We start from the raw sequence: 12,506 nt of genomic DNA on the forward strand, positions 1-12,506 counted from the left end.
GCTGTGATCATTTTCTAAATTGATAGGTAAAACTGTTCTGTAGCCAGCTAGATAATGTAACCAGCACAGAACAGATTAGGCATGTGCCGTCTTGGCAGGTCATTCAGCTAGCTAATTATTTATTTATTGAAACTTCTACTGTACTGATGTGTCCTTTCATCTTCCGTTTGATTCAGAAATAAAAAGCAGCTCTGGAAATACTTCTTATGGGCAAAAAAAAAGAGAGCAAAACAATCATAGCTAGCTTTTTAATGACCTCTATCCTTGATTGTATTTCCCACTTAAAAGCACATTAATATACAAAACTCATTATGACATAACTGGTAACTACAACCTTCCCACTTGGTCATAAACGTAGCATTAGGACTTGCTTCCATTCAGCCACAAGAGCATTAGTGAGGTCGGGCACTGGTGTTGGGGCGATTAGGCCTGGCTCGCAGTCAGCGTTCCAATTCATCCCAAATGTGTTCAATGGGAGGTCAGGGCGCTGTGCAGGCCAGTCAAGTTATTCCACACTGATCTCGACAAAGAATTTCTGTATGGAACTCGCTTTGTGCACGGGGGCATTGTCATGTCGAAACAAGGGCCTTCCCCAAACTGCTTTCACAAAGTTGTAAGCACAGAATCTAGAATGTCATTATATGCTGTAGCGTTAAGATTTCCCTTCACTGGAATGAAGGGGCCTAGCCCGAACCATGGAAAACCACCCCAGATCATTATTCCTCCTCCACCAAACTAAGGTTGGCACTATACATTCTGGCAGGTAGCGGACTGCCAGATGGTGAAACGTGACTCATTACTCCAGAGAACGCGTTTCCACATTTCCAGAGTCCAATGGCGGTGAGCTTTACACCACTCCAGACGACGTTTGGCATTGCACATGGTGATCTTAGGCTTGTGTGCGGCTGCTCGGCCATGGAAACCCATTCCATGAAGCTCCCGACGTACAGTTCTTGTGCTGACATTGCTTCCCGAGGCAGTTTGGACCAGGGCAGCTCTAGCAGGGCAGAAATTTGACAAACTTACTTGTTGGAATGGTGGCATCCTATCATGGTGCCACGTTGAAAGTCACTGAGCTTTTCAGTAAGGCCATTCTACTGCCAACTGCCAATGTTTGTCTAAAGTGATTGCATGGCTGTGTGCTCGATTTTATACGCCCGTCAGCAACGAGTGTGGCTGAAATAGCCGAAGCCACTAATTTGAAGGGTTGTCCACATACCTTCCATAAGTCCAAACGAGAGCAAGGTCAATTATATTATACTGCCAATGTAACCGATACAATAAGATACAATTGATAAGACTGACTTCACGAAGCGAATTTGAATGTCATAAACTAATGAACGTGGCATAGGCTGCGACATTGACCCTGGAAAAAAGTAAACAAGATTGCCATTAAATAATTCTCAAGTAGAGATCCACCCGACATTTCGAGGTACTGTAAAGTTTAGGTACGTGTATTTGTCTGTATGTATGTATATACGTTTCTGCCGGATCAAAAAAAAACATGTATAAACAGTAAAGCGGATCTTCCTACTCTGTGCTGCACCTTAAATACGCAGCCATGTTCAGGCAGGCAAAGGCTAAGATCGAGTCTGAATTCATGCTAAAAAATGTAGTTGCTCTGTGTAGGAGTCATCGTCACAATCATTTAACTGCTAGCTAAGTAACCCAAGTGTTACACTCACCAATACGTGCTCCAATGTGATGTTACTGGAACATTTGTAATGGAACTTGCAAAAAGCGGTGCGACAAAAACAACAGTTACACATGGGCTAAACAAACGCACAGCCAATAACACAACATGATGGCTCAAACACGTATCATGAAAGTCATGTTTTAGTTAGCTTTTGGAAACGTTAACTTGAGCACATAACTTTCCCGAACATCACACTTAACGTTATACATTGTAATATTTGATTTACCTGATATAGTAGGATGGCTAACATTCGATGTTTGCTGATGCGTTGTCTTCTAGCCAATATATGAAATGCAATCATAATTGACTGTAGCACATATAAGGCACACACAATCGTTCCATTATGAGTGACACATTTCCAGTCCATTTAAAATGAACCCATTATTCCCTTGCCCTCTTCAACACTATTTTAACCGTCATGACACGTCATCACGTTCGCTTCATTTTTGGTAAAAGGCGCCTGTGCCAGCTAGCGCACAACAAAGAAATGTTGCGTTCACTCCTCGTTTCAAGTCGAAGAAGCCCTGGTAGGGGCGCGTTTATGTTCGAAGGTATGCAAGTGAGACTGTATTGTAACTAAATAACCATGGACAATATATATTTCGATAATTAGAGAATGATAATGTATTATTTGTTTTATTTAGCTATAAGGTCGTATAGTAGCGGTTAGCGGAGTGTACCACAACTCCACAGTAGGGGGTTCTCCATTATATCACTTCACAGAACTACCGCTAATAAATAGGGCAAACCAAATTGGTTTTCCCCTACTCATCTGTAGATCTACTGCGCAGACTAGACCAGGGTTTCTCAAGCAAGACACATCACAACTACAGCTACCAGATGTATTATACTGCTCAAATATTAGACTATAAATAGTACCTTACTATATTATATTTATGCTAAGATTTTGGCATCATTTACTTTATATTCGTATTCTTATTTTATTTCTTATTGTTGTAGCATTTTCGAGAAGGAACCTGCAACTATTCATTTCGTTGGGCTATGCATACCGTACATATCCTGTACATACAGTACGACTAATAAAACTTGAAACAAGAAGTGCTCAGAGTACTTTCAGGGGTTCCCTGAAAAAGCAGGGATAAAATTAACTAAATGACAATAACTGCAGCAATGCCAAAATACCTATAATGGAAGAACTGTTTGACAAACAGTTTTGCAATTTTATATTTTGAGTGTCGACAATTAATTTTGGCCTCACATTGTATTCTTAAAAATGTGTAGGGGTTCCCTAGAAAAGGGTACAGTGGGCCGGGTACCCCTTGGACTAGACTCGGTATTGATTACCTATTCATTGTCATATGATCTCCTGAAGCTCAAAGGAAAAACTCCTATCACAACTCACTGGGCACACACTGGTTTGTCACATGTGCCAAATAGAACAGGTACCTTAACCTTAGCCTAAGGTACCTTAGCGTGAAATGCATACTTACAAGCCCTTAACCAACAATGCAGAATTTTCCAATGTAAATATTTGTTAATAAAATACAAATGTAAGAAGAATAAGTGACACAATAAAATAACAATAACAAGGCTATATACATGAGGTACCGGTACCGAGGCAATATGCGGGGGTACATACTATTCGAGGTAATTGGGGTAATATGTACTGTACATGTAGGTAGGGGTAAAGTGACTAGGCATAGATAATAAACAGCGAGTAGTAGCAGTGTAAAAAAAGGGGTCAATGCAAATAGTCCGGTGGCCATTTGATGAACTGTTCAGCAGTCTTATGGCTTCGGGGTAGAAGCTGTTAAGGAGCCTTTTGGACATAGACTTGGCGCTCCGATACCGCCTGCCGTGCGGCACCAGAAAGTACAGTCTATGACTAGGATGGCTGGTGTATTTGACCATTTTTTTGGGGCCTTCCTCTGACACCGCCTGGTATAGAGGTCTTGGATGGCAGGAAGCTTGGCCCCAGTGATGTACTGGGCCATACGCATTACCCTCCGTAGCACCTTGCGGTCGAATGCCGAGCAATTGAATACCAAGCGGTGATGCAAACAATCAGGATACTCTCAATGGTGCAGCTGTAGAACTGTTTGAGCATCTGAGAACCCATGCCAAGTCTATTCAGTTTCCTGAGGGGATGTTGTTGTGCCCTATTCATGACTGTCTTGGTGTGTTTGTACTAGGATAGTTTGTTAGTGATGTGGACGCCAAGGAACTTGAAGCTCTCGACCCGCTCCACTATAGCCCTGGGATCGTGCTCGGCCCCCTTTTTCCTGTAGTCCACTATCAGCTCTTTGGTCTTGCTCATGTTGAGGTAGATGTTGTCCTGGCACCACACTGACACGTTTCTGACCTCCTCCCTGTAAGCTGTCTCATCATTGTTGGTGATCAGGCCTACCACCGTTGTGTCGTCGGGCAAACTTAATGATGGTGTTGGAGTTTCCTGTAGTCCACTATCAACTCTTTTGTCTTGTGTTGAACTGTTGAATTAAGTTGAACTAATGTGGAATAGATGTTGAATTGACGTATGTGCCCAGTTTGAAGGTGTGTACTGGAAACAGAGCACTGGAAACCACCTGTGGTCCCATGATCTCTCAGTACTAAGGTCACTACAGTATTAATACCATGTCCTGATGGGATGTACATGTGTACTCTACTGTATGTCTGATGCTGTTTGGTGTCACCCACAGCCCTTTGTGTCCGGCAGCATCACCATGGCGTGGACTCTGCAGAGGTGCAGTATGGCGGACTGTACCCAGGCCACATCCCCACCAGCCCCATCCAGAAAGCCCTGTTGGCTGTCGGCTCCGGGGTGGCAGCTCTGCAAGACCCCTACAGACATGGTGAGAGGGATGCCCACTTCCAGTTGTGATACTTTCATATGGTCATTTTGCATCTGTAAGGAGTTTGGCATGCTTAACTGTTCTTACAGAACATGTGGGTAGGCAGTGTTCACTGTTTTACTTTCCTTTCTTTTGCATTGGAAACTAAAACTATTTGAATGAGTTTCATTACGCACAGTACACAATACCAAGCAGGGTTATTTAATGGTTGTCATGTGTCATTTAGACCCCTAGTTATCAAGGTGTGGAAAACACTGACATTTTAGAAAAGCAAGAAACTAAAAGAGTCATAGGGAAACTATGTCGTAGATGTTATTTTGATTTAAACAAGTCCTTGAAATATAAATTATTCAAAAGGGGGAGAAATAACTTGAAAGTGACTCTTGGTGTAACATACTGTACTGCATTTTCTCAATAAAAAGTACCACATTTCTCTTCACTGTAAGCCGTGTTCCCCATGTAGACATGGTGGCAGTGCTGGGAGAGACGACAGGACACCTGGCCCTGATGACGCTTCGGGATCGAATGAGAGGAGACCCTGAGGGCTATACCATTCTAACGTATGCCACAACTTCTGCTGTCTATCTCACTCTATGTTCACCCTGAAATATACATCTCTATGATTTTAAATAAGTTGTGTGTACAATTGCTTGTCTGTGAATGCTCATGTGTGCATGTTTCACCTATTTCTGTGTAAGTGAGCGCCCACGGATCAGACTATCCACATTGGATCTGTCCAAGATGGCTTCCCTTCCAGATGGATCCTTTGGGAGAGAGTACCTGCGCTTCCTTGAGGACAATGTGAGTTTGTGAAGGACATAATGGATCTCTTTATAGAGGAAGCGTAGTGGTTATTTGCCAATCCTCGTATTCCTCTACGTCTCTCTTAGAGGGTGACCCCTGACTCGAGGGTGAACGTGAAATTTGTGGATAATGAGGAGTTGGCGTACGTCATGCAGCGGTACCGAGAAGTCCACGATTTACTGCACACCTTACTAGGCATGCCCACTAACATGCTGGGTGAGTCTGGGGAAAGGGGATTCACTGAGAGTATTGGTATTAGTGTGTTTCACTACATGTATTTTCTTTCTCACTTCCTCAAACTCAGGTGAAGTGGCAGTAAAGTGGTTTGAGGCTGCTCAAACTGGCCTGCCCATGTGCATCCTGGGAGCAGTGATGGGACCGCTCCGTCTGTCCACAAGGTGCTCCCCATCAGGCTCTCTTATTCATACTGTATGTAGTGATATAAACCAGGGGCCTTTTCAGGAGACTGACTGTCTGCCATGTGCATCCTGGGAGCAGCGTTGGGACCGCTCCGTCTGTCCACAAGGTGCTCCCCATCAGGCTCTCTTATTCATACTGTATGTAGTGATATAAACCAGGGGCCTTTTCAGGAGACTGACTGTCTGCCATGTTGAATAGGAAGTAGTCTTGGCTCTACTCGGTACATTTCTGCAATGTTTGTTGAATACATCCCAAGATTTATCTGTGATGTCATCAGTCTCCAGGAAGTTGTACTGTATATTCTAAGGGAGACTGGTGGTAAATGGAACATACACTTCCTGGACACCTCTGATATTTGGTAATCAATCACACACCTGAGCAGCACCCTGAGGTGTAAAGAGAACTGACATTTAGGTGGATGACTTCCTTCAGGGAACTAAGACAATATAGTTGGTTTATTTGCAAGTGTCACAGAGCTAGTTGAGCTAGTTATATTCAACACACTGTAGTTATTGACTGAAAGGAATGGAATTCTGTCTTCTGAAAGAATTACAGTTCACACGTATTGTTTTTCTGGAAGGGAAGTCTGGTTTCCTTCCTGGCTGAAAAACATCCCCCTTGTGTGTGGAAACTAATACTTACTGAAAGTGTCATCGTGATTTTTCTGAGTATTGGTTTTGACTGTAAATGATTTCTGCTCTGTAATACAATAACCATTGACATCACAGTCTGGTATTTGTACAGCGATGCAGTTATTACGGCCTGATTGTTTGCTTGTGCCGCAGTGGTCTGGAGCCCTTGGTGACGTCCCTGGGACCGTGGGCTGTGAGGAATGGCCGGCAGGCCCGCTGTGTCTTCAGCATCTTCTACGAGCGCCGCTGGGAGCAGAGTCTGGAGGACCTGAGAAAGGAGCTGAACATCGAGCCTCCCCCGCTCACCATCACGGCCACCAGCCAGAAAGCCACATTAGATTCTTAGCACTGACCTCGAATGTCAGAGGTCACTGTACAACCAGATGGGACAGAATGCAGGGACTCTTTGGAGGGATGTCATACAGTAATTTAGGCATTGTATGTGGAGTCATAGCAATTGTGTCAAGCTTCCCCCATGATTTCAAGTAAAGGAAGAAAAGGCCAATATTCACAGTGGGTGCAGAGGATTACCAGAGGGCTGGATGCAATTTTCACCATGGCACGGATACACATAATTATTAGAATATGGCACATATTAGTCAATTATTGCATTCTATCCATGCTACCTGAGACATGAAACAGACAAGTTGGAGGGCATGCAGATAGGTCAGATCGTATTGGTCACATACACATGGTTAGCAGATGTTATTGCGAGTGTAGCGAAATGCTTGTGCTTCTAGTTCCGACGCACAAGCATTTCGCTACACTCGCAATAACATCTGCTAACCATGTGTGTGTGACCAATACGATCTGACCTGACCTATCTGCATGCCCTCCCACTTGTCTGTTTCATGCCTCAGGTAGCATGGATAGAATGCAATAATTGACTAATATGTGCCATGTTGGAATAATTATGTGTGAAGTATCACCACGGTCTGTGCCATGGTGAAACTTGCACTCCTGTGAGGGCATACACGCAATTTGCCTAAATGGAAACACCTCTTCATTTTTATTGGACACTGTAGCAATGTTTTTGTGAAAAAGTGTATTTGTTGTTTTTAAAAGTCACCTTGACCTAGAGAGATTTACACCGTTACCAAATCATCACAGCAGGGTAAGCCTACACAAAACAGCCCTTATTTGTAGTGGTTGCTAAAAATCCCCTATGGGGAAAAAAATGAATGGTGGAAAAACGATTGGAACCTTTTCCCTGTTTGACAGTTGGTTTTTATGGGCATTATGGCTCATACTGTGGTACTCTGTTCTACTATATCTGCCATTTCCATTACACATGTCACAATGATTCAATATAAACCTACCTATTGAGTGCAAGGCACTTTTTGTAACAACCTTGTTGAGGATCTTGTAGGTCATGGCTAAATGGGATAAGATACAGCTTTTGTAAAATGAATGCCTAAATGTGATTTTATTTGCATGTTAGCTAACCTGAACCCTAACGCTTTTCCTGAGATCTTAACCTAATTCACCTAATCTGCTACGTTAATTATCCTAACCTGCTAATAAACGTAACAAAAGCTGTAGGCTACATATCCCATCTAGTCAAAACCGGTTCTTGTATTAGGCCTACCAGCTGGTATTCTTCAACCACCTAATCATCACAAGGCTAGGCAGACCGAGGACAAGGGAGAGCATGTTGCTGGCAGTTAGGCTATGTGAGGTGGAAGTGAGTAGTTATTTAGTCATCAATTGATGACTGTTGATAGAAAAAGTAATGTCTGGTATCAGTAAAACAATAAGACTTAAAAAATGTTATATCTGACATAGCCCTATTGGTATCACACATGGCACATTTACTGTAAAGAATGGCAGTCATGTAATATGTTTTATATGTATTCATGATGAGCACAGGGCTGTTCATGTATCTCAGGGGTGAGATGTGTGGCTCATCAATAAATGCTTTGCACATTGTTGATGCCCGTTTCAATGACTCTGGGATGAGTACAGTAGTACAGCATTATGAAAAGACTAAAGGCTATATTCAATCAGATCTGCTTTAGCCAAGGTCATTTGACTCTGATGTGTGCCACAGAAAGTATTTGACTCAAGTGACAAAATTAAGGAAATTAGAGGGGGGGGGGGGGTTTCGCCAAGGCCATTTTCTTGCCTGCCTTCTAATTTCCTTAATTTTGTGGCTAGAGTCAAATACTTTCTGTGTGGCACACATCAGAGTCAAATACTTTATGTAGAACAAACTTCACATCAGGTTAGTAAAGCGAAATGAATCATTTGTGTATGTGTGGTATATTTAACATAGAGGGAGTAAAATGTAGGCAAGCAATAAACATTTCAGAACAACGACTAGTCGAATAAGACATGGGAAAGATGACGAATTTTGGAAAAGAGATTTATATACAGACTAATACACTTGAAACAAATAGCCAAACCGAAAACTACAGACATTTCTTAGTGCCTCCACCGCGATCAAACCGCCATAAACCTGTTTTTATCATTTTTTTATTTTATTTCAACGTTATTTAACCAGGTAGGCTAATTGAGAACAACTTCTCATTTACAACTGCGACCTGGCCAAGATAAAGCAAAGCCGTTTGACACATACAACAACACAGAGTTACACATGGAATAAACAAACATACAGTCAATAATAGAGTAGAAAAGGTCTATATACAGTGTGTGCAAATGAGGTAAGGCAATAAATAGGCCATGGTGGCGAAGTAATTACAATATAGCAATTGAACACTGAAATGGTAGATGTGCAGAAGATGAATGTGCAAGTAGAGATACTGGGGTGCAAAGGAGCAAAATAAATAAATACAGTATGGGGATGAGGTAGTTGGATGGGCTATTTATAGATGGGTTATGTACAGCTGCAGTGATCTGTGAGCTGCTCTGACAGCTGGTGATTAAAGTTAATGAGGGAGATATGAGTCTCCAGCTTCAGTGATTTTTGCAGTTCATTCCAGTCATTGGCAGCAGTGAACTGGAAGGAAAGGCGGCCAAATGAGGAACTTGCTTTGGGGGTGACGAGTGAGATATACCTGCTGAAGCGCGTGCTACGGGTGGGTGCTGCTATGGTGAAAAGTGAGCTGAGACAGGGCTTTACCTAGCAAAGACTTGTAGATGACCTGGAACCAGTGGGTTTGGCGACGAGTATGAAGCGAGGGCCAGCCAATGAGAGAGTACAGGTCGCAGTGGTGGGTAGTATATGGGGCTTTGGTGACAAAACGGATGGCACTGTAATAGACTACATCCAGTTTGCTGAGTAGAGTGTTGGAGGCTACTTTGTAAATGACATAGCCGAAGTCGAGGATCGGTAGGATGGTCAGTTTTATGAGGGTATGTTTGGCAGCATGAGTGAAGGATGCTTTGTTGCGAAATAGGAAGCCGATTCTAGATTTAATTTTGGATTGGAGTTGCTTAATGTGAGTCTGGAAGGAGAGTTTACAGTCTAACCAGACACCTAGGTATTTGTAGTTGTCCCCATATTCTAAGTCAGAACCGTCCAGAGTAGTGATTCTGGACGGGCGGGCAGGTGCAGGCAGCGATCGGTTGAAGAGCATGCATTTAGTTCTACTTGCATTTAAGTGCAGTTGGAGGCCACAGAAGGAGAGTTGTAATGGCATTGAAGCTCGTCTGGAGGTTAGTTAACACAGTGTCCAAAGAAGGGCCAGAAGTATACAGAATGGTGTCGTCTGTGTAGAGGTGGATCAGAGAATCACCAGCAGCAAGTGCGACATCATTGATGTATACAGAGAAGAGAGTCGGCCCCATAGAGACTGCCAGAGGTCCGGACAACAGGTCCTCCGATTTGACAGACTGAACTCAATCAGAGAAGTAGTTGGTGAACCAGGCGAGGCAATCATTTGAGAAACCAAGGCTGTTGAGTCTGCTGATAAGAATGTGGTGATTGACAGAGTCGAAAGCCTTGGCCAGGTCGATGAATACGGCTGCACAGTGTTGTCTCTGATATTGATGGCGGTTATGATGTCGTTTAGAACCTTGAGTGTGGCTGAGGTGCACCCATGACCAGCTCTGAAACCAGATTGCATAGCGGAGAAGGTACGGTGGGATTCGAAATGGTCGTTAATCTGTTTGTTAACTTGGCTTTCGAAGACCTTAGAAAGGCAGGGTAGGATAGATTTTGGTCTGTAGCAGTTTGTGTCTAGAGTGTCTCCCCCTTTGAAGAGGGGGAAGACCGCGGCTGCTTTCCAATCTTTGGGAATCTCAGACGATACGAAAGAGGTTGAACAGGCTAGTAATAGGGGTTGCAACAATTTCGGCAGATAATTTTAGAAAGAGAGGGTCCAGATTGTCTAGCCCGGCTGATTTGTAGGGGTCCGGATTATTCAGCTCTTTCAGAACATCAGCTATCTGGATTTGGGTGAAGGAGAAATGGGGAGGCTTGGGAGAGTTGCTGTGGGGGGTGCAGGGCTGTTGACCGGGGTAGGGGTAGCCAGGTGGAAAACATCGCCAGCCATAGAAAAATGCTTCTTGAAATTCTCAATTATCATGGATTTATCGGTGGTGACAGTGTGTCCTAGCCTCAGTGCAGTGGGCAGCTGGGAGGAGGTGCTCTTATTCTCCATAGACTTTACAGTGTCCCATAACATTTTTGAGTTTGTGCTACAGGATGCATGGGTCATCTGTGTGTTCACCCGCACCCGCCTGCAATTGACAATAACACATCTGCAACTGCCCAACTTTTGGCTACGTGAAAAGTGAAAATCTGAGGCCGGCACCCGACGCTAACCCGCTAATATAGAAAATGTGCTGTAGGCTACAGTCACTTGGAAAATTCCAGAAAATAATGGCATGGCTCAAGAAGCTTCTGATAGGCTAATTGACGTAATTTGAGTCAATTGGACGTGTACCTGTGGATGTATTTCAAGGCCTATCTTCAAACTCAGTGCCTCTTTGCTTGACATCATGGGAAAATCAATAGAAAACAGTCAAGACCTCAGAAAAAAGATTGTAGACCTCCACAAGTCTGGTTCATCCTTGGGAGCAATTTCCAAACACCTGAAGGTACCACGTTCATCTGTTCAAAGAATAGTACACAAGTATAAACACCATGGGACCACACAGCCATCATACCGCTCAGGAAGGAGACTCGTTCTGTCTCCTAGAGATGAATGTGCTTTGGTGCAAATCAATCCCAGAACAACAGCAAAGGACCTTGTGAAGATGCTGGAGGAGAAAGGTACAAATATATCTATTTCCACAATAAAACGAGTCCTTTATCGACATAACCTGAAAGGCCGCTCAGCAATGAAGAAGCCAATGCTCCAAAACCGCCATAAAATAGCCAGACTATGGTTTGCAACTGCACATGGGGACAAAGATTGTACTTTTTTGAGAAATGTCCTCTGGTCTGATGAAACAAAAATAGAACTGTTTGTCCATAATGACCATCGTTATGTTTGGAGGAAAAATGGGGAGGCTTGCAAGCCGAAGAACACCATCCCAACCGTGAAGCACGGTTGTAGTAGCATCATATTGTGGGGGTGCTTTGCTGCAGGAGGGACTGGTGCACTTCACCCAACTAGGTGGCATCATGAGGCAGGATAATGATGTGGATATATTGAAGCAACATCTCAAGACATCAGTCAGGAAGTTAAAGCTTGGTCGCAAATGGACAATGACTCCAAGCATACTTCCAAAGTTGTGGCAAAATGGCTTAAGGACAACAAAGTCAAGGTATTGGAGAGGCCAAAACAAAGCCCTGACCTCAATTCTATAGAAAATGTGTGGGCAGAATTGAAAAAGCTTGTGCGAGCAAGGAAGCCTAGAAACCTGATTCAGTTACACCAGCTCTGTCAGTAGGAAAGGGCCAAAATTCACTTATTGTGGGAAGCTTGTAGAAGGCTACCCAAATCGTTTGACCCAAGTTAAACAATTTAAAGGCTATGGTACCAAATAGTAATGGAGTGTATGTAAACTTCTGACCCACTGAGAATGTGATGAAATAAATAATAGCTGAAATTAATAATTATCTCTACTATTATTCTGACATTTCACATACTTAACATAAAGTGGTGATCCTAACTGACCTAAGACGGGGCATTTTTACTCGGTTTAAATGTCAGGAATTGTGAAAAACTGAGTTTAAATGTATTTGGCTAAGGTTTATGTAAACTTCCGACTTCAACTGTATATGTTGCC

General features: G+C 43.2%; 2 protein-coding genes across 3 annotated transcripts in view; one reads left to right on the top strand and one right to left on the bottom strand.

Annotated features, from left to right (window-relative positions):
- The window catches only part of traf2b (Tnf receptor-associated factor 2b), a 27,120-nt gene extending 24,944 nt beyond the window's left edge, over positions 1 to 2,176 (bottom strand). Inside the window, exons 1-2 of one of the 2 annotated variants that reach the window (XM_029651696.2) lie at positions 1,923 to 2,176; positions 1,686 to 1,730 (exon numbers count right to left, since the gene is read on the bottom strand). The gene's annotated coding sequence lies outside the window, so the exon portion shown is untranslated. The remainder of the gene's footprint in view (positions 1 to 1,685; positions 1,731 to 1,922) is intronic. The other variant, XM_029651687.2, reaches the window with a different exon arrangement.
- Positions 2,100 to 8,294, top strand: coq4 (coenzyme Q4 homolog (S. cerevisiae)). Its single transcript, XM_029651704.2, has 7 exons — positions 2,100 to 2,247; positions 4,357 to 4,509; positions 4,973 to 5,069; positions 5,208 to 5,310; positions 5,400 to 5,529; positions 5,618 to 5,711; positions 6,519 to 8,294. Exons 1-7 carry the CDS (start codon positions 2,115 to 2,117, stop codon positions 6,709 to 6,711), a joined length of 903 nt encoding a protein of 300 aa, XP_029507564.2. The 5' UTR covers positions 2,100 to 2,114; the 3' UTR covers positions 6,712 to 8,294.
- Positions 8,295 to 12,506: the final 4,212 nt, after the last annotated feature.

This window comes from Oncorhynchus nerka, linkage group LG4, assembly GCF_034236695.1.
Source record: "Oncorhynchus nerka isolate Pitt River linkage group LG4, Oner_Uvic_2.0, whole genome shotgun sequence".
Taxonomy (NCBI): Eukaryota; Metazoa; Chordata; class Actinopteri; order Salmoniformes; family Salmonidae; genus Oncorhynchus; species Oncorhynchus nerka.

Coding starts and splice junctions, on each gene's coding strand:
- coq4 (XM_029651704.2), top strand. CDS start 2,115: ATGACACGTCATCACGTTCGCTTCATTTTTGGTAAAAGGCGCCTGTGC. Junction 5,070..5,207: donor GAGGGCTATACCATTCTAAC/GTATGCCACAAC, acceptor TTTCTGTGTAAG/TGAGCGCCCACGGATCAGAC. Junction 5,311..5,399: donor TGCGCTTCCTTGAGGACAAT/GTGAGTTTGTGA, acceptor CGTCTCTCTTAG/AGGGTGACCCCTGACTCGAG.